The 26132-nt window shown below is 35.0% G+C and overlaps 1 protein-coding gene across 2 annotated transcripts in view; it reads left to right on the top strand.

Moving 5' to 3' along the window:
• Window positions 1-26132, top strand: part of LOC129808790 (protein unc-13 homolog B) — an 80157-nt gene that overhangs the window by 15788 nt on the left and 38237 nt on the right. Inside the window, exons 5-6 of one of the 2 annotated variants that reach the window (XM_055858647.1) lie at window positions 1209-1723; window positions 1798-2347. In XM_055858647.1, coding sequence (XP_055714622.1) covers window positions 1209-1723; window positions 1798-2347 — 1065 coding nt within the window. Of the gene's footprint in view, window positions 1-1208; window positions 1724-1797; window positions 2348-13169; window positions 14042-21677; window positions 24309-26132 lie in introns of those variants that run through there. The other variant, XM_055858646.1, reaches the window with a different exon arrangement.

Below are 26132 nucleotides of genomic sequence, written 5' to 3'. Positions count from 1 at the left end.
AGGACTATTCCGACCATTCCGACTCTTTTTGAACTAAATGGCGAAACGTAACCATGATCCTCTCGATCGAAATCAACAGGAGTTTGTCAAGAGTCGCTCCTTGACTCAACGAAACCTTGACGATTGAGACTACTCAACTCTCGTGTCCTTGATCCTTAAAAGAGTCAAAGGAAAGGACTATTCCGACCATTCCGACTCTTTTTGAACTAAATGGCGAAACGTAACCATGATCCTCTCGATCGAAATCAACAGGAGTTTGTCAAGAGTCGCTCCTTGACTCAACGAAACCTTGACGATTGAGACTACTCAACTCTCGTGTCCTTGATCCTTAAAAGAGTCAAAGGAAAGGACTATTCCGACCATTCCGACTCTTTTTGAACTAAATGGCGAAACGTAACCATGATCCTCTCGATCGAAATCAACAGGAGTTTGTCAAGAGTCGCTCCTTGACTCAACGAAACCTTGACGATTGAGACTACTCAACTCTCGTGTCCTTGATCCTTAAAAGAGTCAAAGGAAAGGACTATTCCGACCATTCCGACTCTTTTTGAACTAAATGGCGAAACGTAACCATGATCCTCTCGATCGAAATCAACAGGAGTTTGTCAAGAGTCGCTCCTTGACTCAACGAAACCTTGACGATTGAGACTACTCAACTCTCGTGTCCTTGATCCTTAAAAGAGTCAAAGGAAAGGACTATTCCGACCATTCCGACTCTTTTTGAACTAAATGGCGAAACGTAACCATGATCCTCTCGATCGAAATCAACAGGAGTTTGTCAAGAGTCGCTCCTTGACTCAACGAAACCTTGACGATTGAGACTACTCAACTCTCGTGTCCTTGATCCTTAAAAGAGTCAAAGGAAAGGACTATTCCGACCATTCCGACTCTTTTTGAACTAAATGGCGAAACGTAACCATGATCCTCTCGATCGAAATCAACAGGAGTTTGTCAAGAGTCGCTCCTTGACTCAACGAAACCTTGACGACTGAGACTATTCAACTCTCGCGTCCTTGATCCTTAAAAGAGTCAAAGGAAAGGACTATTCCGACCATTCCGACCCTTTTTGAACTAAATGGCGAAACGTAACCATGATCCTCTCGATCGAAATCAATCGGAATTTGTCAGGAGTCGCCCCTTGATCCAATGAATCCTTGAACTAGTTACATTCAGGCTTCTAATTTGTAAAAAATATTTCCTTCTATTAGGATAATGTCGATATTCCTGAGGTGAGCAGAAAAGGTGTAAGTCTTCCGGCTGTTCCGCAAACTGACTACTACGGTCAGGAGGAGGACTATGAGATACCCGAACCCAGGCGCCTCCCAAAGATCCTTCCGGTGCCAAAAGTAACACCAATATCCTTCTGGCCACCCGACGATGAACCACAAATTATCTACGATGATTACATGCAATCTGATGAACAATTTGTGGATTTTGCTGAGATAGAACCTGTGCCAGAAGTTAGAAAGGGACCTAGTCCAGTTGCCAGAAGTCTTGCCATTGAGCATCCATCACCGGAAGTGGATATTTTCTATGAGGAGGAGGAAGAGGACGTTGAAGATGAAGAAGAGGAAGATGAAATGTTACCAGATGAAACAGAACCACCTCAGATGATCCATGAAATGCCCCAAGCACCAATTCAGGATCCCCTTGTTGCCACCTATCGATCATTTCATCCTCGAATACCAGCTGAAGATTTTTTCAATGAAGAAGATGAATTTAGGTAAGAGATTTGATGTTCATTTTTTTGGTATTACTTTTGTTTGAAAAAAAAAAAAAAACGATTTAATTGTTTAGATACTTGGAAAGGGAGAAAGAAGCTGCTGAAGCTGAAGCTCCACAGACGACCATTTATGAGATTCAGGAGGAAGCCAATGAGGAGGAAGAAGAAGAAGATGCTGAAGAGGAGGAAGAAGTTGAAGAAGCAGAAGAACTATCTGAGACAGAATTGGATGCAATACTGAAGGCATCAGTGAAGGTGGCATCACCAAAAACAGGATCAGCAGCAACATCACCAAGACGAAAGACTCATTTGTCTGTTCAGGAGTCCTTCGATGATGACTCACAGTTACCAAATGGTCAGGCAGATACCACAAAGGAATCCTTCAGTCGTGCTGGTAGCTTCAAGGAGGATCGGGTATCACTGCAGGAACGCATGAAGGCACTCCAGGAAGATATAACAATTCAACAATCACCAAGGCCCACCGATAAGACAAAAAAACTCATGAGAACGGACACTGAAGAGATTACAAGTGTCCTTCAGGGTGGGCTCATGACCAAAAAATCTGGAGTTACAGCTAAACAACGCTGGCACTGGGCCTACAACAAAATTGTCATGCAATTCAATGTAAGTAGAAATTATTATACCTTTAAATACTTTTATTACAAATTTACAATTAATATCGCGATGGTATACAGCTCACTACGATATCCGGCTAACTCTTTCCAGGTACGCCAGGGATGCTGATCCGTTCAGAGATCAAACAACAATCAATCAAACCAATTTTTGTTTAATCTCTGAAAGGATCAGGTCATCTTCCTATTGCATCATACTTATTATTCGTCAGTTATTCTATAGGATCAGAATTCTCTTTTGTAATTTTGTACCACAATTAAGTAGCAAAAGCTTTGTAAGTATCAAAAACTTTAAACACAAAAAGTTTGGCAGCTATCAGTCGGATATCGGAGAGAGCTGTGTATTTCAAAATGGCGGAGAAATGTTTAAAAAGTGTCACTTCTTAAAAATGTCAAAAGTGCTAGTGTCAGTGTCAATGGAGTGGCATAAAAGTCAAACAGAAAGAGAGAGAGTGAGAGAGAAAGGAGCGTCGAAGGAGAGCGAGGCTATAAAAAGGAGGAGGATGCTCTCAGCTTCCTCTTTCGTCATCGAGTCGTCAGTGAAGCAAGTCGCAATAAAGAACCTCTTTTAGATTTCAAAGTGCTCTGGTTCCAAGGGGTTACTCAAATTTGGAATACCGACACATTTTTTCGTTCCAATCTATAGAATCTCAAATTTGGAATACCGACACATTTTTTCGTTCCAATCTATAGAATCCACGGAATCACTCATAAGATTCTAATAGAATCTGAAATGATATTCCTTCAAGAATCACTAGAATCAAATGGAATCACAGAATCATTCTTACTCAATATTCCGCGATACATAATGATAAGCCATAGTACATTACAGATTTATATGGATTTTTTTTCTTAGTATCCCTGGGATACCAAGAACAAAAATGTGGATTGTGAGGCGCTGCATTTTGTCCCATGTTCAATATTTTGTATAGATTGAGGTGCCCATTATTTAGGATTGATAAGAGGATCTATTTAGGGGCAAGGATTCAGCTAGGATTTTAGCAGGACAGAAGCCAAATTGGAAAACTATCCCCAAAAGAAATCGTTTTGTAAAAAATTTGTAAAAATTAGCTTAATTATTATGACTTTGAGCTTAATTAAAAATCAATAAAAGGAAAAGGGAATCAAGTTACGATCTGTTTTTTTTTTTTTTTGAGGAAATCACTGTGCCGATTTAAGCGATTTTGTCGTATTTAGACAAAAGGTACAAAAACGTTTTTATGGATCTGAGTGTGTAGCTTTCCGTTCCAGGAAATTGCATATTAAGTTTGAGGATCCCAAACCGATGTTCTTAGAGATTAAATCAGCTTTTATCTTTATATGCTTGAGAATCAGAAACAAACTAATTTTAATCCGATTTTGATGATTTCAAGTGATACAGATATCACTTAATCAGATTTAATTGATTTCCAAAAATAGATACTAGCTTTTATGTTTTAAGGAAAATGGATTAAGAGAAGATTTCGACAAACTTTCTGTTGAAAGTTTCCCAATAAATTAATTTTCAAGTCGTTTTTAATTATATTAACTTATATATTCAGACGCAAACATTCCACAAAAAGTTTCAGTGGAAATTCTGATAAAAAAAAAATATTTTTACATGTTTAAAATAAAGCATTTAATTAAGGCTATTCGTTGAAGAAAATGACGGGAAATTTTGATAAAAAAAATGGACTGATAATGGTGATTTTAGAGTTTTACAAACTTTCTTTCAAAAATTGAATTCTAACCCTATTTTGATTATTTTGAGGCCTGATGTGGAAAGCTTTCTAGCTAGATATTTCGTCGGTTGCGTCTACCTCTGTCGTATCTGAATTTGTTTTGTATCTGCATTTGGTGCAAGCTACAATACAGACGTCCCCTCTTGCGTGAAATGCTGACACAAAAGAAATGCAGATACGACAGAGGTAGACGCAACCGACGATTTCCTAAAACTGTTCCATAGCGACATTGTAGCTCTTCCTATTGTTCAAAAATTACCTTGATCGTATTTAGCAATATCTGAAATTCGATATCGGGGATAAACAGAATCACAGGATGGAATATTTGAGAATCCAGAATACCGAATTGAATTATTAAGGGAATCACACGTTTAGAATCATTAGAATAACATTGGGATCACATGGAATAAACGGAATATGGTCACAAATTTTCGATCTTGAGTAACACCTTGACTCTAAAGAAAAGTGTAAGACAATTAAATATATATTTGCAATATTGTGTCAGAGCAAGAAATTCTGAGGTACGGATATAGTTTTGCACAGCACTTTACAATAAGGATGAGCTGATAAGAAAACGCGCCAAATTGAGAAAAACGCGGGACAACTTATTGGCAACCCTAATGGTCAATTTTGTATAATTTCCCTCCACTACCCGGCTGAACCTTAAGAGCGACTGTCAACAAGGGATTTTTACATATCAGTGGAAACACATGATCGGATTATTTCCCTCTCTATTTTGCCATGTGAATTAAATATCTTAGGAGAAATGTTATTTTCGCATTAATTAGAAAAAAAAAAACATGAAAAAACGAATTCTAGGGATAATTTAAGGGAAAATGTCTTATTTTTTGCAAAATAAAAAAAAATGGTAATTATATATGCAAAAGCATTGCCGCTCTGAATATGGACAGCGAATTGAGCATGTGTTACATCCTGCTGATGCGGTTTCACATTATTAGTGTGCGAGTTTTTCAATTTTTTGTAGTTTGCATATGGAACGCTCCCATATTTTCTTAGTTTTTCTCTAATTTCTTAAGTGTTTTGTCTAGAAATAATATTCAAATTAGTTAAAACAAGTGTTTTTCATTATATAGTGATGAAAAACTGGTAAAAATAGTCCGAATTAAAATATCAAAAAGAATGAAACATAACCTAACTTTGAAGTGTCAAATAAACTCCAATATTTTATCAGACGGGGCTTCGAAATTGTTAAAAATTGGTTCTGTGATTCATTTACAAGCAGTTTTCAGTGATTTTTGCTGCAAATTAATTAAATTTTTCGTACACAAAAAATTGACACTACTATAGTGTGTAATATTTCACCCAACTATTATAGTGTTAAATTTGGAAAATGTGTTTTATTTAAAATTGTTAATTTAAAGGTGTTGAATTTTCATTTCATTTCGCAGATTTTATTTTTTTTGCATTTTTAAACATTTCTAATGTTTTTTTTCTGTACTCGGGATCCCCCTCTTAATGCGAGATGATAATATCTGATGCTCGAATCTTCACAATATACTTATTATGTATATAAATATTTGATGTTCTATATGACTTTTGCCCACTGAAAAGCGCATCTAATTGAAGTATGTGTCATAAATGGAAATTCAACAATTTTTAGACAACTTTTGCTTAAAAATTCAACAACTTTTTTTTTTAAAAAATTCAACAACTTTGGTTGTAATACACAAGACTTCACACTATAATAATGTGAAAAACTATCATTATACTAAATATAATAATGATAATTTTTAGAAACTTTCAATAGTTTTAAATCACAAAACATTGTTGAAAATTTTTTATGACTATAATAGTGAGAATTTTTACATAGATGGCAATTAAATAATTAATTTATCCGATTTAACCCTATTATAGTGTTAAAATTTTACATATTTTCAAACATTACAACGTTGTTGAAATTTTTTTTAACTATAATTAGAGCTGGCCAAAATATGCAAAAAAAATCTTCGAAATATGCGACATAAAAATGCACGAAAAATCATAAAATATGCAGGAAAAATATGCATTTATTTAATTTATTTTTTAACCCAAATAAGAGTGTTTTGTAGCACTTTGACATAAAAACCTTTTATCTATTGGAAATTTACTTTTCATTAGGATCTGTCTCCAGTAATTGTTTCAAGTTGTATTTCTCAAAAAGACTTTGAATTGCTTAATAGTAGTATTCTTTAAAATGCACTATTTCATTGCCTAAAGCAATATTTCTGAAAAATATATAAAATTACAGCTGTGATAAATCGAACACGCAGTATGGAATTTTGGATTTATTTAAAATAAATGTAGTATCCTTTTATTTTGAACCAATAATACATAAAGTTAAAACCAGTCGACGGATTGAAAACGATTTAAAAAGAAATTAAACAATGTCTGTTAATTTTGAAGTAGTTGAATTCAACATTTAATAACAACCATTCTTATTTTAATATTTGAAATTTAAAAATATGCTGTTTTTAATTTTTCACTCCATTTGTAAAATGTGACAAATGATATTTTACTTTTTATGATATTTTTATGTTTTATATCTTTCCCTGATATAAGAAAGCATTACTTAAAGCTATCTATAAGTGCAGCCTGTGTTCTAGTACATTTGGGATTGATTTTTAGAAATTGTACGATTGTTTATAAAATTTTTTACAGAATCAAATCAAGAAATTTTCTGGATTGATTTTAGGAATTTTAAGACTTAATTTTAGAAGCTTTACAGGTTTAATTATATCAACTTTTCCGGTTAGTTTTAGACACTAAATACCTAAGCTTAAATTTTGACAGATTAATTTAAGAAAACGCGCACACCTGAAGCATAAAATATACATCAAATCCTAAGTGCCTCAGCATGAACGACCTAAGTTGTATGTAAAATAACACACGCTGATCAATCACGAAGTGGTTTAAATTGCGCTTAAAATTACGCACATCTCAATCTTAAAACAGTTAAGAACGCGTTTAAGAACACGCACAGCTAAATCGTAAAACACTTGATATTGCGCTTGAAAACACTAACAGGTTAACCATAAAACGCTGGATATTGCGCTTAAAAATACGCACAGCTTAATCGTAAAACGTTTAAGAATGCGCTTAGAAACACGCACAGCTCAATCGTAAAATTGATGAGATTGCGCTTAAAGATACGCACATCACAATCATAAAACGGCTAAGAATGCGCTTAAAAACACGCAAAGCTCAATCATAAAACGGTAAAGATTTCAACTGTTGTATGATTGAGCAGTGCATGTTTTTAAGCGCATTCTTAAACGTTTTACGATTCAGCTGTGCGTGTATTTTTAAGCGCAATCTTAAGTGTTTTATGACTGAGCTGTGCGTATTTCTAAGAGCGATCTTAACCATTTTATGATTGACATGTTCGTGTTTTTAAGCTGAATCTGAACAGTTTTACGTGTGTGCTGCGCGTATTTCTAAGCGCGATCTTAATCGTTTTATGATTAAGTTGTGCGTATTTTTAAGCATAATCTTAAGCTTTTTATGATTGAGCTGTGCGAATTTTTAAGCGCAATATGAACGGTTTTATGACTGAGCTGTGCGTGACTGTAAGCGCATTCCGAAAAACTGATCTAAGGATTTTTTATTCTTTTAGAATATGATTTACAGAACATGTAATTAAACATTATTTCATCCTTATACAATAACCTCAATTCATTCCGTTTAATAATTTTTCAACCTCAAATGTAAAAAAAAAACACCTCAAATTATTTTACAGATAATATTTATGTTTAAAAAATTGAAGTTAAAAAGCCTTTTTTAAAATTAGCGAAAAGTTCTATCTAGTAGATTAAAATATCTAGTAACACTAGTACGATTTTCCATCTCCTTTAGCAGCTTTTTTTTTTAAAACATTTGAGGGTTAAATGGGCCGGTCCTCTCTGTTTAGTTCGAGCAGTAAAAATTGAAATAGTAAAGAAGTTTACTTTTCAGATGTTAGATTTCAAAATATTCTACGGGTACAGAAATTAAGCTGCAGACATAAAGTACGCAAGACATTAGTTTTTTTCATATGCATTTTGCAGATGAACTAATACATTCTTAAGAAATATTTAAAGAAATAAAACCGATTTTCGACCAAGAGTGTGGGCTTCGAATTTGTCAATGTGGGTGATGTTAGCATCAAGTAGTGTAAAAGGATATTTTTATATAACTGGATTCCAAATCTTTAATTTTTTTTTACAGCGATAGAAATTATATTGGTTTTCATTTTACAAGAAAAAAATTTCTTTTAAACAAAATTCGTAAATATGCAAAACAATATGCAAAAATGCAAATAAACATGAAATATGTCAAAATATGCATTTTCAAATAGGGTTTATTAGAATCGCATGAGCCTAATTCGTGAACATAAAGGGTCAAATAGGGCCTTAGAACGCTTAATAAAAACATGCAAATACATATTTTGGCCAGCTCTAACTATAATAGTGGTAATTTTCAATCATGTGACAATAAATTACCAAAATATTGTGCATTTTTAAAACATTTTTAAATTAAACAAGTAAAATGGTCAATTCTGCACAATTATAGTAGCAAAATTTTACACATTTTTTACTGTGTAGTTTTATATCGCAATTAAAATACACCAAATATTCCCTGATAGCCAACTTCCGGACGGATTTTTCTGCAAAAATGAGGCCTTAGTTGTTTAGTGGATCGTCAATAAATGATAAAAGTTATTGAATGCCAAATAACCTGAATCAATTATACCACGAGGGGAAAGTGCCCATGCTTGATATCATTGGAAGCTTCGTAATGACTAAATTTTTTCTATGTTTCTCGACAAACGTGACTTCGCAATTTATTTTAAAAACTGACAACTTTCCCATAGTTTTTAAAATATGGTTGCGATGAGTCACATATATGTTATATTACATAGAAAATTTAGTCATTACAAAGCTTCCAATGGTATCAAGCATGGGCACTTTCCCTTATGTCAAAAAAATTTCTTACTTATTAAGTTGATAACTCCACCTTACAAAATTCCTGGAAATCCTTGGATTTTTCTCTATAAAAAAATTAAAATTTAGTGGAACTTTTTACGAATCTTCCGTGGTTCGCTCAGCTTCGTGCAACATTTTGCCCACCTATGCAGACCTCATTTTCATCGGAAACATTACACAGGACACAAAAATTTGCGAATCACTGCCTAGATGGAACTATCTTCTACTTGTTTCCACCATTTGTAGGAAGTATCATGTGTTAAAAAATCAATTTTATGCTTGTTTTTCTAAGATATGTTTTGTGTGACATTCAGAAAACCATTTTTGCATTACATTCTGACAGTCAGTTAAGTGCTCGGTTAGGTACACAGTAAAAAATAATTACTACGATTATCGCGTGTAATGGGAGTAAATCGATTATCGTAGTAGTTTTCGCTGAATATCTCTAGTTGAATTTAACCCGCTGAATTTTTTTTAAGTTGAAAATTTTTAGTTTAATATTTCTAAAGTTGAATTTAACAGGCTGAAATTTTTTTCCGTTTAATTTAGCTTAGTTGAATTGATTGAGTTGATTTTTTTTCGTTGAATTTTCTTTAAGCTGAATTTTTTTTAAGTTGAATTTCCTTTTGGTTTGTTTCTTTAATATAAATTATAAATAAAACAAATTTGAATAAATTCAAGTATTTTTTTTATTATTTTCTTCTTTGGGAACATAATAATAATTGAACATGTTGAACGATGTAATATCCACTGAAAACGCTCCTTACAAGCATTTTGTATGGATTAGTGGCCCGTTGTCCATACAAATATAACGTATTCACAAATGTCCTTGTCTAAAAAAGAATAAAAATTGTAAAGAAAAAAGTAAGATATGGGAAAAGTTATGTAGTGATGTTTCAAGCATTATAGTTAACCCTTTAAGGACGATTGGAACACCGGTGTCCCATAAAGAAAATAATATTTGCTAACTACCTAAAATTATTTTTTTCTTATGTCTGTACATAATTGTAAAGTAGAAGGTTGAAGGGATCTAGAATATTTTTTGCAAGTCTCTAGCTATTTGTTATGTAGTAAATATTTAAGCTCAAAAATGGCGAATTTTTAAATTCTCAAATTCATAATTGATTTTATTTAGTTTTTAGACTTCCAATTTTTTTTAAGCAAAACTCTTTTGGAAATAAAAACTACAATACTCATACGTAATATTTTTCATTGAAGCGAAAAATATTATTCATTGGTATTGTCTGAAAAATTACTTAAATTTTTGGGCGATTTTTGTCCCTATCTTTAATAGAAGCACAATATACACCGAATCAGACTCTGTTAGACTTTCCAAGGTTAGATGTAAAACTTATCATTGATTATGTTTCTCAGTTTAATTTTTATTGTTAATTTTCAGTCCGTAAAAAGTGTCTCGTCGTTAAAGGCTTAAGTCTTAAAATAACTATTTTATTTTAAGGGCTTACGTGGGTCGCGCATTCTAGGAAAAAACAGCATATTATTCTTTGACGTCTTTCTTCAACATAATAAACAGAAAAATAATTCGAGCTCATAAGCATAAAAACGTATAACATTTTATCTATATTTTCTGAAATTTCCAATTAAAAATCTTTAAAATTCACCTATTGGGACCAGATTTTCGGAGACTTATTTTGAAAAAACATGCTTTTCCTTGGACAAGATTTCTCAGAGTGTATTCATCAGAAATAAAAAAAAACTAAATATTTCCTGTTAGCTTATGAGTTAAGCTCGTACTTGAACAGTAGTATTTTTCATCTTGATCACAACTTATTTTACAAGAGAAAACGTGGTATAAAATACGACAAAAATTGTATTTTTTTTTGTCTAAAATTCTACCAATAATACAAATTTTATTTAAAAAAATCTACCATTCAAGTACGAGTTTACTCGTCAGCTAATAGGAAATATTTATCTTTTTGATTTCTGATAAATACACTCTGAGAAATATTTTCCACGGAAAAGCATGTTTTTTCAAAATAAGTATCTAGAAATCTGGTCCCAACAGCTGAATTTTAAAGATTTTTAATTTAAAATTCCAGAAAATATTGTTTAAATGTTGCAATTTTATATGATCAACAACTTAAATTATAATAAAAATTTTCATAGAGAAAATATGGTATTTTCTAATCTTTTTGACCCACCTAACCCCTTAATATTAGCAGATTGTTAGCATAATTTATGTCTGTCTTTGGAATTTTACGTGAAATTTTTAAAATTACAGTGCCATACTACTAAAATGCATTTAAGATTCTTATAAAGCAAAATTCAGTGATTACTTATGTCTCAAAACGATTTTAATACCAAAGAAAAATTATGCACAAATTTAAATTAATTGAAAACACAAATTTAAATTAATTCATATCAATAACTCATATCTCTACAACCATAATGCTTGTAAAATTTTGATTCTGCAAACTTACCTAATATTTGTCTGGATGGTGGCTCACTCCTAAAGATAAATATTTTTAATATCCGTCCCCGCCTGTGAATTAAAATAAATTTAAAAAAAATAAATAAAACTAATACCCTATGTTGATATCTGAATAATAAAATATGGATGGCAAAGCGTTCTAGATTTGCGGAATGCTCGATTCGCGAAATACATATTTACTTGAATATTTTCATTTTACATGGTTTGATACATACCGACTTAATACAGATTGAATTAATTATTAAATTGCAAAAAACAACAAAGAGCAGTAAAAAAAATTTGGATGGCAATTAATTAAATTTGGTTAAAATTTAAAAATGGATAAACCTGAGAAAAGTTTTCACAATAACTTTAATTCTTAAATTTTTTTTTATATAAGACACGAGGTCGAGCATTTCGCAAAGCTAGAACGCTTTGTTTCCTTGTTTTGCTCTCTCAGGAAAAAAAATATGTTTTGCATACTTTTTGGCTCCCTTAATTCCTTAAAAGGCTTAAGGGAGATATGTTTGGAGCACTAGAGTTTTCTTTTGGCTGGATTTGCTTATTTTGGGAGCTCAGACAGTCAGATTCAGATTTCCATGCGTGGAGCTGATTGATGTCGAATGATTCAAAGAAATCCTCAGTTTTTGAGAAATTCGTGAATTTCCCAATATTATGGAAATCTATCTGACTTCCTGTGTCCCTGGGTTTAGTAAAATTGTCAAAAACTTACCGTAAAATAGTGAAAAACTGTTGAGATTGTCTGCTTCCTTTTGCACTTGTGCTGCACAATGACACCTTTGTGAACTTCTAACGCCGCCGCCGCAGTGGGCTTTTCATTACAACGATAATCGGTTGAAAATTCAAGTAAAGTTGAATTTTACAACGATTATCGTTGAAAAGCTCAACTCAAGGTTTAAAATTGCCACAATAATCAGATGAAAATTTCAACTTTCAGTTGAATATTCAACTAAAGTTAAATATTCAACTGATAGTTTAATTTTCAAGTGTAAGTTGAATTTTACAGCAATAATCGTTTGAAATTTCAATTTTTTGTTCTAATTTTACTACGATTATCGGTTTAATGTCGGGAATTCAACTAGAAAAATTCATCTTGTTTTTACTGTGTAGAAAATCGAGTTTTTCCAATATCCAATATTCGTTGATTTTCTTCGACTTTGAAAATTTCCCCACGGAGGTAACACAAAAATCATGACGGATTCTCTAAGCACATCCTTGCTTTACAATCAAAACCCCTTGAACTTTTATTAAGTAAATCATTTATTGCATTTAAATTCACCTGTCCAGTAATGTGTCTCAAAAAGAGACCGGATTGACTAAATGGGGTCTGTGTATCCTCGCCCGAATTATACGGCTGAAGTGAAATAGCTAAAATCGATGAACATTTCAAAGAATCAAATAATGAGTCGGTTCTTTCGAAAAAGTCCGCAACATGTTCAATGCATGAGAACGACTTTTTAAATGTCAAAAAAAATCGGACAGAGCATACATTACTTCATGGCAGTTGTGACATTTGTGCGCAGGATCCATTTTGATATGTTTCTCTCTGTTTTTTTTTTGGGGAGAAACTGAAAACAGGGCATTAGTAGCGCTTGCGCCTGCACGTGCGCAACCATCAACTGTCACTGCCCATTGACGACCATTGACGAAGAAGAAGAAGAAATAGAAGGGAAAGAAGTTTTCAAAAAAAAAAAAGACATTTCCCCAAAGGGTGTTGCTCTTGTCCTTCTTTTCCTCTCTCTGGAAAGCTATACAGACTTTTTTTTTGTGGCGTCCAAAGTATTACACATTAGAAATTTGTTTTCCTGGAAAAAGTTGTACGAAACCAAAAATCTCCGATTAAATAGAATTAGAAGTTAAAAAACAAAAAAAAACAATTTTGAAGAGGAAAAGATTGTTTTTTTTTTTTTATTATTATTGAAAGTGTTTTGAGTTTGTTTTTTAAGGTTCGGGGGGATTTTGTTGTTTCTTTTTTTTTTCTTTTCTTCGCGTGTGTATTTGATGTGGCACAGGGAAATAGTATAACTTGAGGCGTAGGGATAATTTTTTGTGGAAATTGAAGGAGTGTACTGTTTCTTTTTTTTTTTGTTTTTCCGACTTTTCTGTGGAGTTTTTCAATGGTGTTTTGAGAAGGATTAAAGACGGGGAACGGGGAGGAAAGAAGGAAAAAAAGGAACATAGTGTAAAATAGAAGGTGATTGATACGGTGTAACGGGGGGACCATGTCTCTGCTAGATAGTCTTCATTTTGATGGAGACAGCCCAAGTGAACTTTTGGGTGGTTTTGATGGTCTCGTGAGTCTCCGTGGTCTCGATGATTTGGCCATCAGTGAAAGTGAAGATGCCAGGGATGATCTATCCCAATTGTATCAATCACCCCATACCGACTACATAATATCGGATTATATGGAAAAAATTGGTACACGAATTAGTTTGCTGGAGACTGAATTGAAATTTGCATGGAGAGCACTTGATCTTCTGTCAACGGAATATGGAAAAATGTGGCAGAGATTGCAGAAATTGGAAAATTTAACAATGGAACAACAGACTGTGGTTCGAATCTACACTAACATTATAACCTCAAAATTAATTCTTTTTATTCTAATTATTTATTTCTTCTTCTTCTTTTACTGGCGACAGAAGAGAAAGAGAGAGAGAGATCAGTTTCATCTTGGGAGAAAATTGAGATAAAAAAAAACATTTAAAATACCTAAACTTCAAAATGAAATAGCTCAAATGGTATATAGCATGAACTAAACTTTGATATTTTAGTACAAGCGTGTGCAAGGACCGTTAGAAAGCGAATAAACGTCAAATTAAGTTTGTTCAGGTAGCGTTTTGCCTATTCACGTACAAGTTTCATTTGACGTTTGTTCGATCTCAAACGGTTCTAGGCTACAATGATTAACCAACGGATGGAGCATTTTAATTCAGAAATGGTATATTAGGTGAGATTCTTAACAATCTCACCTACTATAATCCTAACAAAATCTCATGTCCTCCGATTGGCCCCAAACTTTGCCAAAATGTGTTTTGACACTTCCTGATCACGAATGATCACGGATCCTGATCCTGATCCTGATCACGGATGGCTAAAAACTGTTCCCGTCCGTCCGTCCGTCCGGCCGCTCTTTGGAGCTTAATAGCTCCTAAAATAAAAGAGATATCGACTTGCGGTTTTCGGCAAAGGTTGTATATCGTATGAAAATTGCAACTTGGTGCATTGACCCCCACCCCCCACCCCTCCTTCCGCCATTTTGAAGACCCCGTTTTTTTTGTTTTCTCAATAGCTCCGCCCCTATGGCATAGATCGGACTCAAATTTTAGTATGTTATAGCTGGGCCTTAGAGCTTTCCATCAATACCAAACTTAAAGTCCCCCGACCCCCCTGACCCGAGCTATAAGGGTCCAAAAAAAAAATTCTTAAAATGGTTATAACTCCGGTTCTAATTATTAGAATTTAAAAAGTGAGGGCTTTTTGGAAAGCTCTCGTGAAATGCCACTTCCCCTTCTAACATCGCAAGTTCGTAAAACTACCACTAGGGGCGCTATTATTAAAAAGAAAATTTTTAAATCTTATAAGTTAAATAACTCAAAAATTCCTTATGCAATCGGGCTGAAATTTTAGTATGTTGTAGCCGTTGATTATACCTATCAAACAAAAAAAAAACTTAAGTCGATCCATAACCCCTGACCCGAGCAATAAGGGGTCAAAGTTCGAACATTGACCGGCCTCTATCTCCGGTTCTAATTAACATAGCGATCTAAATTTTACCTTTTTGGTTTCGTCTCGATGAGAACTTGCAGATGGAAGTTCAAAAAGTCACCACAGGTGGCGCTGTGATAGCGTCAAAATTCATCGAAATTCAAAATCATTTTTCTCAAAAATTCCTTTGTGCAAGTTAATGAAATTTTAGTATGTTGTAGCCCAGTCTAGGACGTTTCCAAAATGGTGCGTAAGTGCGCTGTGGTTTCAATAGAACCGAAGATTTGAGGGGTCAAAGTTCACGAAATTCAAAAAATCATATCTCCGGTTCTATGTGACCGATTTTGATGAATGAGGGCTTAAACGACAGATCTCACCAAATACTACAACTTTCTAGAATATTTGAACTTCGTGGGACCAACACCAGGGGCGCCACAGTCGAAAAACCAATTTCAATATCACATAACCTCAATTATCTCGACTGTCGCTGAACCGATTTTGATGATTACTTCGACATAATTATAGAGGACATTTGTCTCTATATTTCGTCCATACATTATTTTCCACTCAGACTACGCTATCACTCCGATTTTGCCGTTTAAGTGTTAAAAAATTGATTTTTCCCATAATAACGCTTTGAAATCACTCAGATGCCAATTTGACTGCCTCTACTCGACCAAGACACTTAAAATAGGGGTTTAAATGGAAAGTCCCACAAAATACAATAATTCTTTGATATAGTTGAAGTTCAACAAATGAACACTTGGGGCACTCTGGATGAAAAAACGAGTTCAGAAACAAACAACGTTGATTATCTTGACTTCTGAGTAATCGATGAGATCATGTTCTATGGGAAAATTATAGAGTACATTCTGGTCTACATTTCACCCATATAACACTTTTCTGTCAGTTCATCCAAATCCTTGATATTTTGGTTTAAATACAAAATTTGTATAATTTCACGAATTTGATTCAAGATAACTGAATGGCGACTCACAATTTCAGCTCTAAATCGAATTTGCATGCACTCCGAGTTAGCTCACGTTAAGAATCTCACCTACATAAGCCGGTTAGGATTATCTGTCCCTTTCCTAAATAATTTGGATTATTTGAATACGAAACCACTATCAATTTTTAGCATTTTCCGAATATTCTTTTCTCCAGAAATCCTTTTATTAAAAATGACCTTTTGGGGTAAAAAGTAACAAAAGATCTAGAGCAAAAAAATAAGAAAAAAGCGAAACAATTTTTGATGTCTCACGGCGAAAAGAAACGTCATTACAGTAGACTCTCACTTGTCCGTGGACACTTTTTCCGGATGACATAAAAAAAAATCCGTGAGGCAGTTGAATTTTCAAAATTTTGATAACAAATTTTTCCCGTTTTCGGGTTTTTTTTGTTAAAGCAAATGTGCTCTATCTACTGTAAATTCTTACTCACTGTAACTTTGTTTGGACAGTACGAATGTTTAGAGAGACTGTCGGATTCAGTCAGGTCGGGATTCACACCATAAATTTTCAATTTAAACAAAAAAAAGTCGTTGGATTTCAATAAATTTGATGGGTATCACTCTCAATATCCATGTAACATTTTGGTCCCGCTCTCACGGATAAGTGAGAGTCTACTGTATACCTTTTACTATAAACAGACATGTTCAAATTTCCTGTCCCAAATGGTACAGACTGGTTAAAGTGTCAATAGATGTTCCTTTCACCCTATTTACATAAAGGAATTTTTCAGAAAAATGAGTTTGATTTTCAATGAATTTTGACGCTATCGCAGCGCCACCTGTGGTGACTTTTTGAACTTCCATCTGAAAGTGTTCATCGAGACGAAACCAAAAACCCAAAATTCAGCTCAAAATGTTAATTAGAACCGGAGATAGAGGCCGGTCAATATTCGAACTTTGACCCTTTGTAGCTCGGGTCAGGGGTTATCGATCGACTTAAGTATTTTTTTTTTGTTTGATAGGTATAATCTGCGGCTACAACATACTAAAATTTCAGTCCGATGCACAATGGAATTTTTGAGTTATTTAATTTAGAAAATAGAAAAATTTGCTTTTTAAAAATAGCGCCCCTATCGGTGGTTTTATGAACTTGTAATGTTAGAAGGGAAAGTGGCATTTCACTAGAGCTTTCCAAAAAGCCCTCACTTTTTAAATTCTGCCAATTAGAACCGGAGTTATGGCGAATTTAGGAATTTTTTTTGGACCATTGTAGCTCGGGTCAGGGGGGTCGGGGAACCTTAAGTTTGATATTGATGGAAAGCTCTAAAGCCGAAAATAGACACAGGGATCGTCTTAGGGATCAGCCCAAAATTCGGAGAATCAGGCTGATCTTCTAAATTCGTGAGGTCTAGTAAAATTACGAGGATTAGGCGACATCAGCGCCAGTGTTGAAAATAAAAAGCTTCACTTTGGGTGTTTTTGGGTACTTTTCGAAATGTCAATTGAATGAAAAAACAAGGAGAGTATTGGTACGCAATGTCGTAAAATCTTAAAATTCATTAATATAGGAATAATGGGAAGATTAAAGTATTCCTGTCTGTATGAAAAAAGCATCGATATTACACTTAAGCAGTATTTCAGCAATCAAAATGGGTATATTTAATCGAAATTTAAGCAAAAAACGCTAATCCTTGATCCTAAATCCTCAGTGTATGATAGTTTGGGCTGATCTTTTACCGCCAACTTTTTCGAGCTGAGTATTCTGGAGGATCAGCCTGTGTCTATTTTCGGCATAAGGCCCAGCCAGAGGAACCACCACTAAAGGAAAAAGTTATTTTTGCATTCGAATCTGGCAACACTAAAAAAAAGTGGCTGATATTGCATTTATTTTTTAATGTTTTTAAGAATTTTAATTATTATTGAGGAATTTTTCCTGCCTAATTTTGTTGCAAGAGGTCTAATAAATATGAAAAATGCGATAATTGTGATAAATTTGTAAAACTTGTGTGTTTTTTTGAGACCAAAAGAAAATGGGTTAACGAACACTAATAGAAAATTGGAAATTATTAATGTTTCTTATAATATTTTTATTCTTTTCTTCCTTTACATAGAAAAAGAAACTAATCTAGAATCATTACAATGTAAAGGATGTGAGATTTATCCATTTTCTAGAAGGATAAAAAGGATTTTTTCGAGTCAATGACACTTATGGTGGTCTAAAGGAATGAATTTCAGTGTCCGGAGGGCTTCGGAACAGCACACGAATTGTCTGGGAGGCTACCTAGTACTTCTAGGCCTCCCTCCAGAAAAGTTAGAATGCCAGGATGACTGAGAAAATCCCCCAAGAGCCCCAAAACAATTGAAAAATGTAGTTTGCATGCTCTTTTTGCAGGGCAATTTTCACACTAAAAATACACAAGAAAAAACAGGAAAATCACAGATTTTTGTCACAAATCTCTTCACTGGCCAATTCTTTAATGATTTGTAGTGAAATTACTACCGAAATTCGCTTACTTCCGTGCAAAATTACGCAAAAACATCAAGAGAAATGCCGCAAAGGGCACTGTCCGCCATCTTCTATTTGACAACTGAACCATCTTGGTGCATTTCTTCGAACAAAGCAGACACCTTTTCAAGGCAATTTTTAGAAGATTTTCCACGGATAATTTAAAAAAGAAATAGTCAGAAGTGCTTCCAAAACTCTCCAATTTTCTTTTTCAATTTACAAATCACCGATATTCTGCATATTTTTCATAATTTTCTACGGATTATGAAATATTGCAAAAGTCGCTGGAAGACCCATATTTAGCCTATTTTTACTATCAAATCACGTCTTTTAACCAATTCTGTGTCACTAAACTAATTCTAAAAACTATTTTCTTTATGGTAACACCAATTTTTATTGAAATTGCATTAATTGAACTTCATAAATTGGCTTTAAAAAGCAATCTCGGCGACGTTTTTTTCAAATGCTGGCGACTACCACTACAAAAACAGAAAAACGACTTTTTCCTTCAATGTTGGTTCCTCTGGCCCAGCTATAACATACAGTAGACTCTTCGATATCCAGCACTTCGATATCCGGGTGACAGCTGCCAAACACTGGCGGTTGATGTATTCAAAATTATTTTCACTAAACATGAAGTTTGTCCAGAGTGAATTAAAGTATTATTAACATTGTATCGAAGTTTTTAATACATAATTGTTATAAAAAATGAAACATAAGCACACCATGAAGAAAATTCTCTTTTTCTTTGTCAGACAGAAAATAAATTCACACTGCACAAAATAGAAAAACCGTTGATCATTCAAAAAACCTAAATGTTATTTTGTCCCCCATTCAGCCGGATATCGAAGAGTCTACTGTACTAAAACTTGAGCCCGATCGATGCCATAGGGGCGGAGCTATTGAGAAAACAAAGAAAAGGGGGTATTCAAAATTGGGTCAATATCCCACGTTGCAATTTTCACGGACTGACGGACAGGAACGGTTAATAGCCGTCAATATATTGGCGATCAGAGGAAATGAGATTTCTTTAAGAATCTAACCTAATGTTATGAACTTACAGGAGCTATTGAGAAAACAAAAAAAGGGGGGTCTTCAAAATGGCGGAAGGAGGGGTGGGGGGTGGGGGTCAATGCACCAAGTTGCAATTTTCATACGATATACAACCTTTGCCGAAAACCGCAAGTCGATATCTCTTTTATTTTAGGAGCTATTAAGCTCCAAAGAGCGACCGAACGGACGGACGGACGGGAACGGTTTTTAGCCATCCGTGATCAGGATCAGGATCAGGATCCGTGATCATTCGTGATCAGGAAGTGTCAAAACACATTTTGGCAAAGTTTGGGGCCAATCGGAGGACATGAGATTTTGTTAGGATTATAGTAGGTGAGATTGTTAAGAATCTCACCTAATAGCGCATTCTTAACCGTTTTATGATTGAGGTGTGCATGATTTTAAGCTCATTTGCCGTTTTATAATGGAGCTGTGCGTGATTTTAGACGTAATCTAAACCGTTTTTTTTTTTAATTTTTAAAATTATATTTGGAATTGATGTATATGTCAAAAACGTGTCAATGGCGTTAAAGTGACTTAAATAGGTTTATATTCATTAATCAATAAATTAGTGTTATTAAAAAATCATACTTGATAAAATCGATTGAAAAAAAAATGAATATTTTAAACGTAATACATTTGACCTTGAAAAATGACATATAAGAATATTTCAAGGTCATTGGTATGTATGGACGAAATATCCATCTAGACGACATCTAAAACATATCCGACAATGAAAACTATCAGATGAGTACTTTTCGAAATATACCAAAAACACGTTTTTTTTTAGAGAAGGGGAAGGGTGGGGGGAAAATGAAGGTCATATTTAGATTCCCAAAGTCAACTTATGGGGTGGTCACCCGAAGACCCCAAGTTGCTGTTTCCAATCCTCTGGCTGCTAAAGCCAAAATTATAAATTTCGGACCACAACCCCACCCCCCTGTAGCGGAAGTATCGATGCCTATCGAAGTTTTTTACTAGGGTAAATGTCCTAATTCAAAACCATTTCCAGACGCTTTAACTTTGACAGAAGATTCAACACATTAAGTTCATATTTTTTCTAAAAAGAATTACATAAATTTGCTCCTTGACTCTTCCAGAATGTTACTGTTTAGTGAAAATTCTTTAGATATAATTTGAAAACTTCTTAAATACAAGAAAAATACACAAGTGCAAAGTGCTGCAATTGGAAACAAATTAATCCAAATGGAGACAAGGGAAAGTTTCTAATTGGAGACAAACAGTGTAAGTGAAACCGCGACGAAAGGCTTCCAAAACCTTTTTGAGTTGCTCTTGAGCGCAGGATTTGTTCTTATTCCTGGTCTTTTCTCATTTCCCATCTAAAACAATAAGAAAATCTCTCCAAAAAAAATCATATTTCCGGGGTTTCCTATTGAAGCATTTGCAGACACTTCAGAAAAAACCCTTTTTGTTCACGAAATAGGTAATTATTTCATTTGAAAACTTCACGTGTCGTTAACAATAAAGATTAGCACTTAATTTAACTAAAATTTGCCAGAAATATGACACAAATGTTAAACAAAACGAATAAACAATAATCACCTCATTGTGTTTTTCATCGGAAAATATGGTCAATCAATGAAAAATTCAATGGTGCAAAGGTACACTTTTAATTTTTCTGAGAAATTAACAAATTATAATTTGGGAATATGACTGGATTTTTGCCTTATTTGGAGCAAAATTAACTAAATAATGAAACTGTGGTATAGAAAATATATAAATATAACAATTTAGTACTGTATTTATCATGAAAACAATGACGTTTCCATTTGGAGTAGCGAAAAATTTCCATTTGGAGCAGGTTTTGAATTAGCTTAATGTACCCTATTATTATTATTATTGAGTTCTGAAAACATTGATCCTCTCTCTCTTCATCTTCTTCTTTTTTTTTGTTTCTGAACTAACTGAATTAGGTGAATTAGGTTTAAAAATGAAAATTGTAAATTGTCTTTAGGTGGGTAATCTGATGGCACTGCACAAACCGTCAAAGGTATGTGTTGAAGCAGCTGATGTTACCAAGGCGTCCGATGCCAAGGAGTTCGATGTGTTGCTTGAGGATCTGCAGAAGGAGGCATTGGCCGGTGAGAGAGATGCTAAAGTTGAGATGTTCGGCAGGGATCCATTTAAGGAGGGTCTCGGTATGATCTATGAAGACAATGAAGAAGATCTCGATGGTATCCATGAGATATTTCTTACAATGTTGGCATCTGGTGGTGGTAGTGCTCAGGCACCTCAGGCACCATCCGGCCGGAAGGAACGGAAGAAACGGAATAAGAGTCATAAGAATGAAATGGAAATACTGAATAGATTGGTGGCTGGTGATAAAGGTGGTGGTGGTGGAGGGGGAGGGAAGGTTGATGGTGGTAGGACAGTTGAAGGTATAATGGGAGAATTGATGAAGCTGGAAGATGTTGCTAATTGTGGGCAAGATGTCAAAGTTGCCCTTGAGGAATTAATTGAGCAGGAAATGATATTTTTCGAGAGGGTCAGTATTGATGGGAATTTGCTGTTTTTACTGTTGAATCCAATGGGACGTGATGGTGCAGCACAAGATGGTGTTGTTGATCGATTGAGAAGGAATATACAGACAGTTAAGAGGTTACTTGGTGGGCAGTTTTTTGCCCAGGGCACATCCCTCGGCCAGCCGGGGACGGTGCCGGTATGCAATAGGCTGGACAAGACGGATATCAATTCAAATATTGATACATATAGTGGTGATGAGTATATCCAATCCCTCCGGAAATCACTTGAACGTCACAATTCAATGATGTTTCTTTTGCATCTACAAAATCCAAATTCACGTGATCAATTGGATTTATTGTTGGATGATACAGCTGCTGTTGGTGATGAGAGTCCACCACCACCAGCACCAACGGCTGATGACTATACCAATCCATTTGGTTTGACAGTTATGGAGGCACCACAGCCGCCTGGATCATCACCAAAACGTCAACATAGTGATTCGGGTGTTAGTAGTTTGTCGGGTATATCGACAAGATCACCAACGAGTCCTGCTCATAGTACACTGTACGACAGCTACCTCATTCAGCATCGATACGATGGGGATGTTATCAGTGTTAGTGAAGCTGCTAGACCCATTTGCTCAGCCTTTGAGCATAAATCCATCTTTAGACCACCTCACTATCCCGATCTCATACAACCGACTGAACAGAGGAGTGAGATCCGTCTGGAATCCCGTACTGAACCACCACGACGATGGTCACCACGATCTACGGTTCCCGATGCCGATGAAAATCACCGAAATCTCCTTGATCGTTTGGTTTTCTACCCAGTTGCCGAAGAACCACCAAAATCTCCACCAAAATACTGGGAAGAAGCAGCACGACCACAGAAATACATCAGTAGACTATCACAACTCCTTCCCGAACTCAAAATACGCCGTATAACTCGACGACATCGATCACAGAGCCTACCATCGGGCGTCGATGAACCCAAAGTCACCAAAGTCCTCGGCACCAAAAAGAAAAAACGTTCCCTCGTCACTACCATGTCAAATATCATGCAACGAGCTAAGATCTACCGTCGTCACAGTTTTTCCCATCATCTTGTCCACTCTGACACCGAACCCGAAACACCCGGACTGTCCGATTGCGAAGATTCCGGCAGTGAACCAATCCGGGACTCAGGTGTTGAATCAATGCTAGCTCTAGGGACCAACAAAAGCCCCATACCCGAACCCGATAAATTTATCTTCACCTCAGCCTCAATGGAATTTGCAGTTAGTCGTAAAATTGGTCGTTTGCGTCAGAAAACCGTATCAGATGACACAGAACTAGTGGCATCAGAAGGTGAAACAATGGCCGAAGTAACAGAAAGTCTATCATCGCCTCCACCAAAGCAAGCAAGTCTCGATGTTCCAACTACAACACGCGATGACGATGATTCACGCAGTCAACATTCCTGGCGTACCATGTCATCACGTCGTCAGAGTACAGAAGATAGCATAGATACTGATGATGAATATTTTTGCTATGAACTTCGAATGCTCGAAGAGATGGAAAAACGTTCACACAGTGATGCCCAAGTGGCACCCCAACCACCAGAGGCACCCCTTGAGCCAAATGATCTCGTACGGCAACAAATGAATGCTGTCCTCAGTGAATTGATAGCCACCGTTGAGCCCAAGAGTGCCTATGAGAAATTCACCAAGGCAACAGATACGTGGAATGTCCCAGAACCCGATGTGTCCGAGCCGGAAAATGAACCAGAACCACCAAGTGATGATGACTACAGATCAGGTAGTCCATCGTCAATTGACGAAGTACCAGATGCAATTAGTGAATCATCGGGTGTAACATCAGGACCAGATTCAGCAGCAAAGTCTGATGATGATGGTCCAAGGACACCATCACCAGATCAATCAAATGAACCACCACAGGAGATTACACAAGAACCAGAACAACAACCAGAACCAGAAGAACCAGAACCACCAGCAACACCAAAAGCCGATGGGCTGGGTAGTAGTAAATGGCGACTACTGAAGACGCTCAAGGAAAAAAAGATTGAGGAGAAGAATAATCAGGAAAAGATGAGAGAGGAAGAAGCAACAAAAGATAGAGATAAAGTAAGAAAATTTCAATTAAATTAAATGAAATTAAAAATGAAAAACATAAAAAATATGGTTTATGTTAATTAAAATGACAATTGTGCAATGACAGTTGTCCTCTTTACAGCTGTCATTTGAATATCAGAGAATTCCTTCTCATTAATCTCTATTTCAGGCTCTTTTGTACACAGCTCTCTCCGATATCCGGCTGTCGTGGGGACAAAATGACACTTGGGTTCTTTGAATCTGATCAACGATTCTTCTATTTTGTCAAAAAAAAACAATTAAATTTTCTCTGTAGTTCACTTATGATTCACTTTCTACCACAATTGAGTACCAAAAGCTTTGATAAAGTAAAAATAACATATTTATTCACTGTGGACAAGCTGCATACTGTCAGTGACACTGTTAGCTGTCAGTCTTTGGCAGCTGACACCTAAATATCGAAGTTCCGGATATCGGAGAGAGCTGTGCAAACAAAGTTCACTGAAAACTGATGATTACTGAGCTAGAAACTCAGCAAGTTGAATGAAATTAGAATTTGTTGTGGTTCTTTAGATCAATCACTCAAGGAAACACTCAATATTTAAAACAAATTAATATATATTTAACAAAAAGAAAGTCTTTTCAGGGAACTACTTGATTTCATCATCCATTGACACTTGATGGCACTAAACAAAACTACTAGCATGACAGTAGTCTTTTTTCCAATTGCTCGTCTTTAATTTTAGACTACCCTGCTATTGTTACAGTAGACTCTCTCTCAATCGGGAATATGGGGCAAAATGTCATCCGGTTTATCGATAGAATTGGACGTCAAAACCTTTGTAAATTCCACAAAAAGCGCTCAATTATAAAGAATCACGATAAAATAGGAAGAACTGCAGCGAATTTGAGCGAATTAGCTTCATAATTAAACGTTAAAATTGTCAACAAAATTTGTCGCCCGATTGAAAAAGAACCGATTGAGCGAGAGTCTACTGTAATTATCACAACAGAGCTGACCCTGTAGCCCTGTAGGCCGCAAAGTTTAATACTAACGGAAAAATCCATGGAATTTATCTGCTATTTTTCCGTGTGAGATTCCGGGGAAATTCTCCGGAATTATCAGTTTTTTTTTTCGCATGGATTTCCTTCACTGCAAATTTGAATTCTAGCAAACTCGAATGATATTTATCCATAAATAATGCAAATTTCGCTTAATAATTCCTAAACTGTATATACAGTAGACTCTTCGATATCCAGCACTTCGATATCCGGGTGACAGCTGCCAAACACTGGCGGTTGATATTTTCAAAATTATTTTCACTAAACATGAAGTTTGTCCAGAGTGAATTAAAGTATTATTAACATTGTATCGCATTTTTTTTTAAATTGAATTGAGCACTACAATTTCTAAAATTATTTGAAATTTATTAGAGCTCAGAAGCATTTTGAGAGAAATTTGGTCAATTCAAATGGTGCGCGGGAATTTTGCATGTGAATGACACTGGAAATATGTGTATCAAATAGTCAACCCATTCAGTCAATGTACTAGAAATAATTGAAATAGAATGTTCATATTTTGCAAATAACTCCCTACAAAATCTATCTAAAAAATCTATCTATCTAAAAAATAATAGATAATTTTTTTTTGAAAAGAAACTTTTTTTTATCTGTTATGGACGCACGGGAACCCTCTATTACACTTTGACGGTCACTGAATTTAAATACTTTACATTCATTTATTAAAAACTCCATTGATTTGGATAGAACAACTATCCAAGAAAACAAATTGGCAAGCAGATTTCAAATCCGGAAAGAGGATGAAGACTAATTTTGACAAATTCGACGGGATGTAAA

The sequence above is a fragment of the Phlebotomus papatasi genome, chromosome 5 (genome assembly GCF_024763615.1).
Source record: "Phlebotomus papatasi isolate M1 chromosome 5, Ppap_2.1, whole genome shotgun sequence".
NCBI classification, from domain to species: domain Eukaryota; kingdom Metazoa; phylum Arthropoda; class Insecta; order Diptera; family Psychodidae; genus Phlebotomus; species Phlebotomus papatasi.
This window is presented reverse-complemented; position numbering and strand designations above follow the sequence as displayed.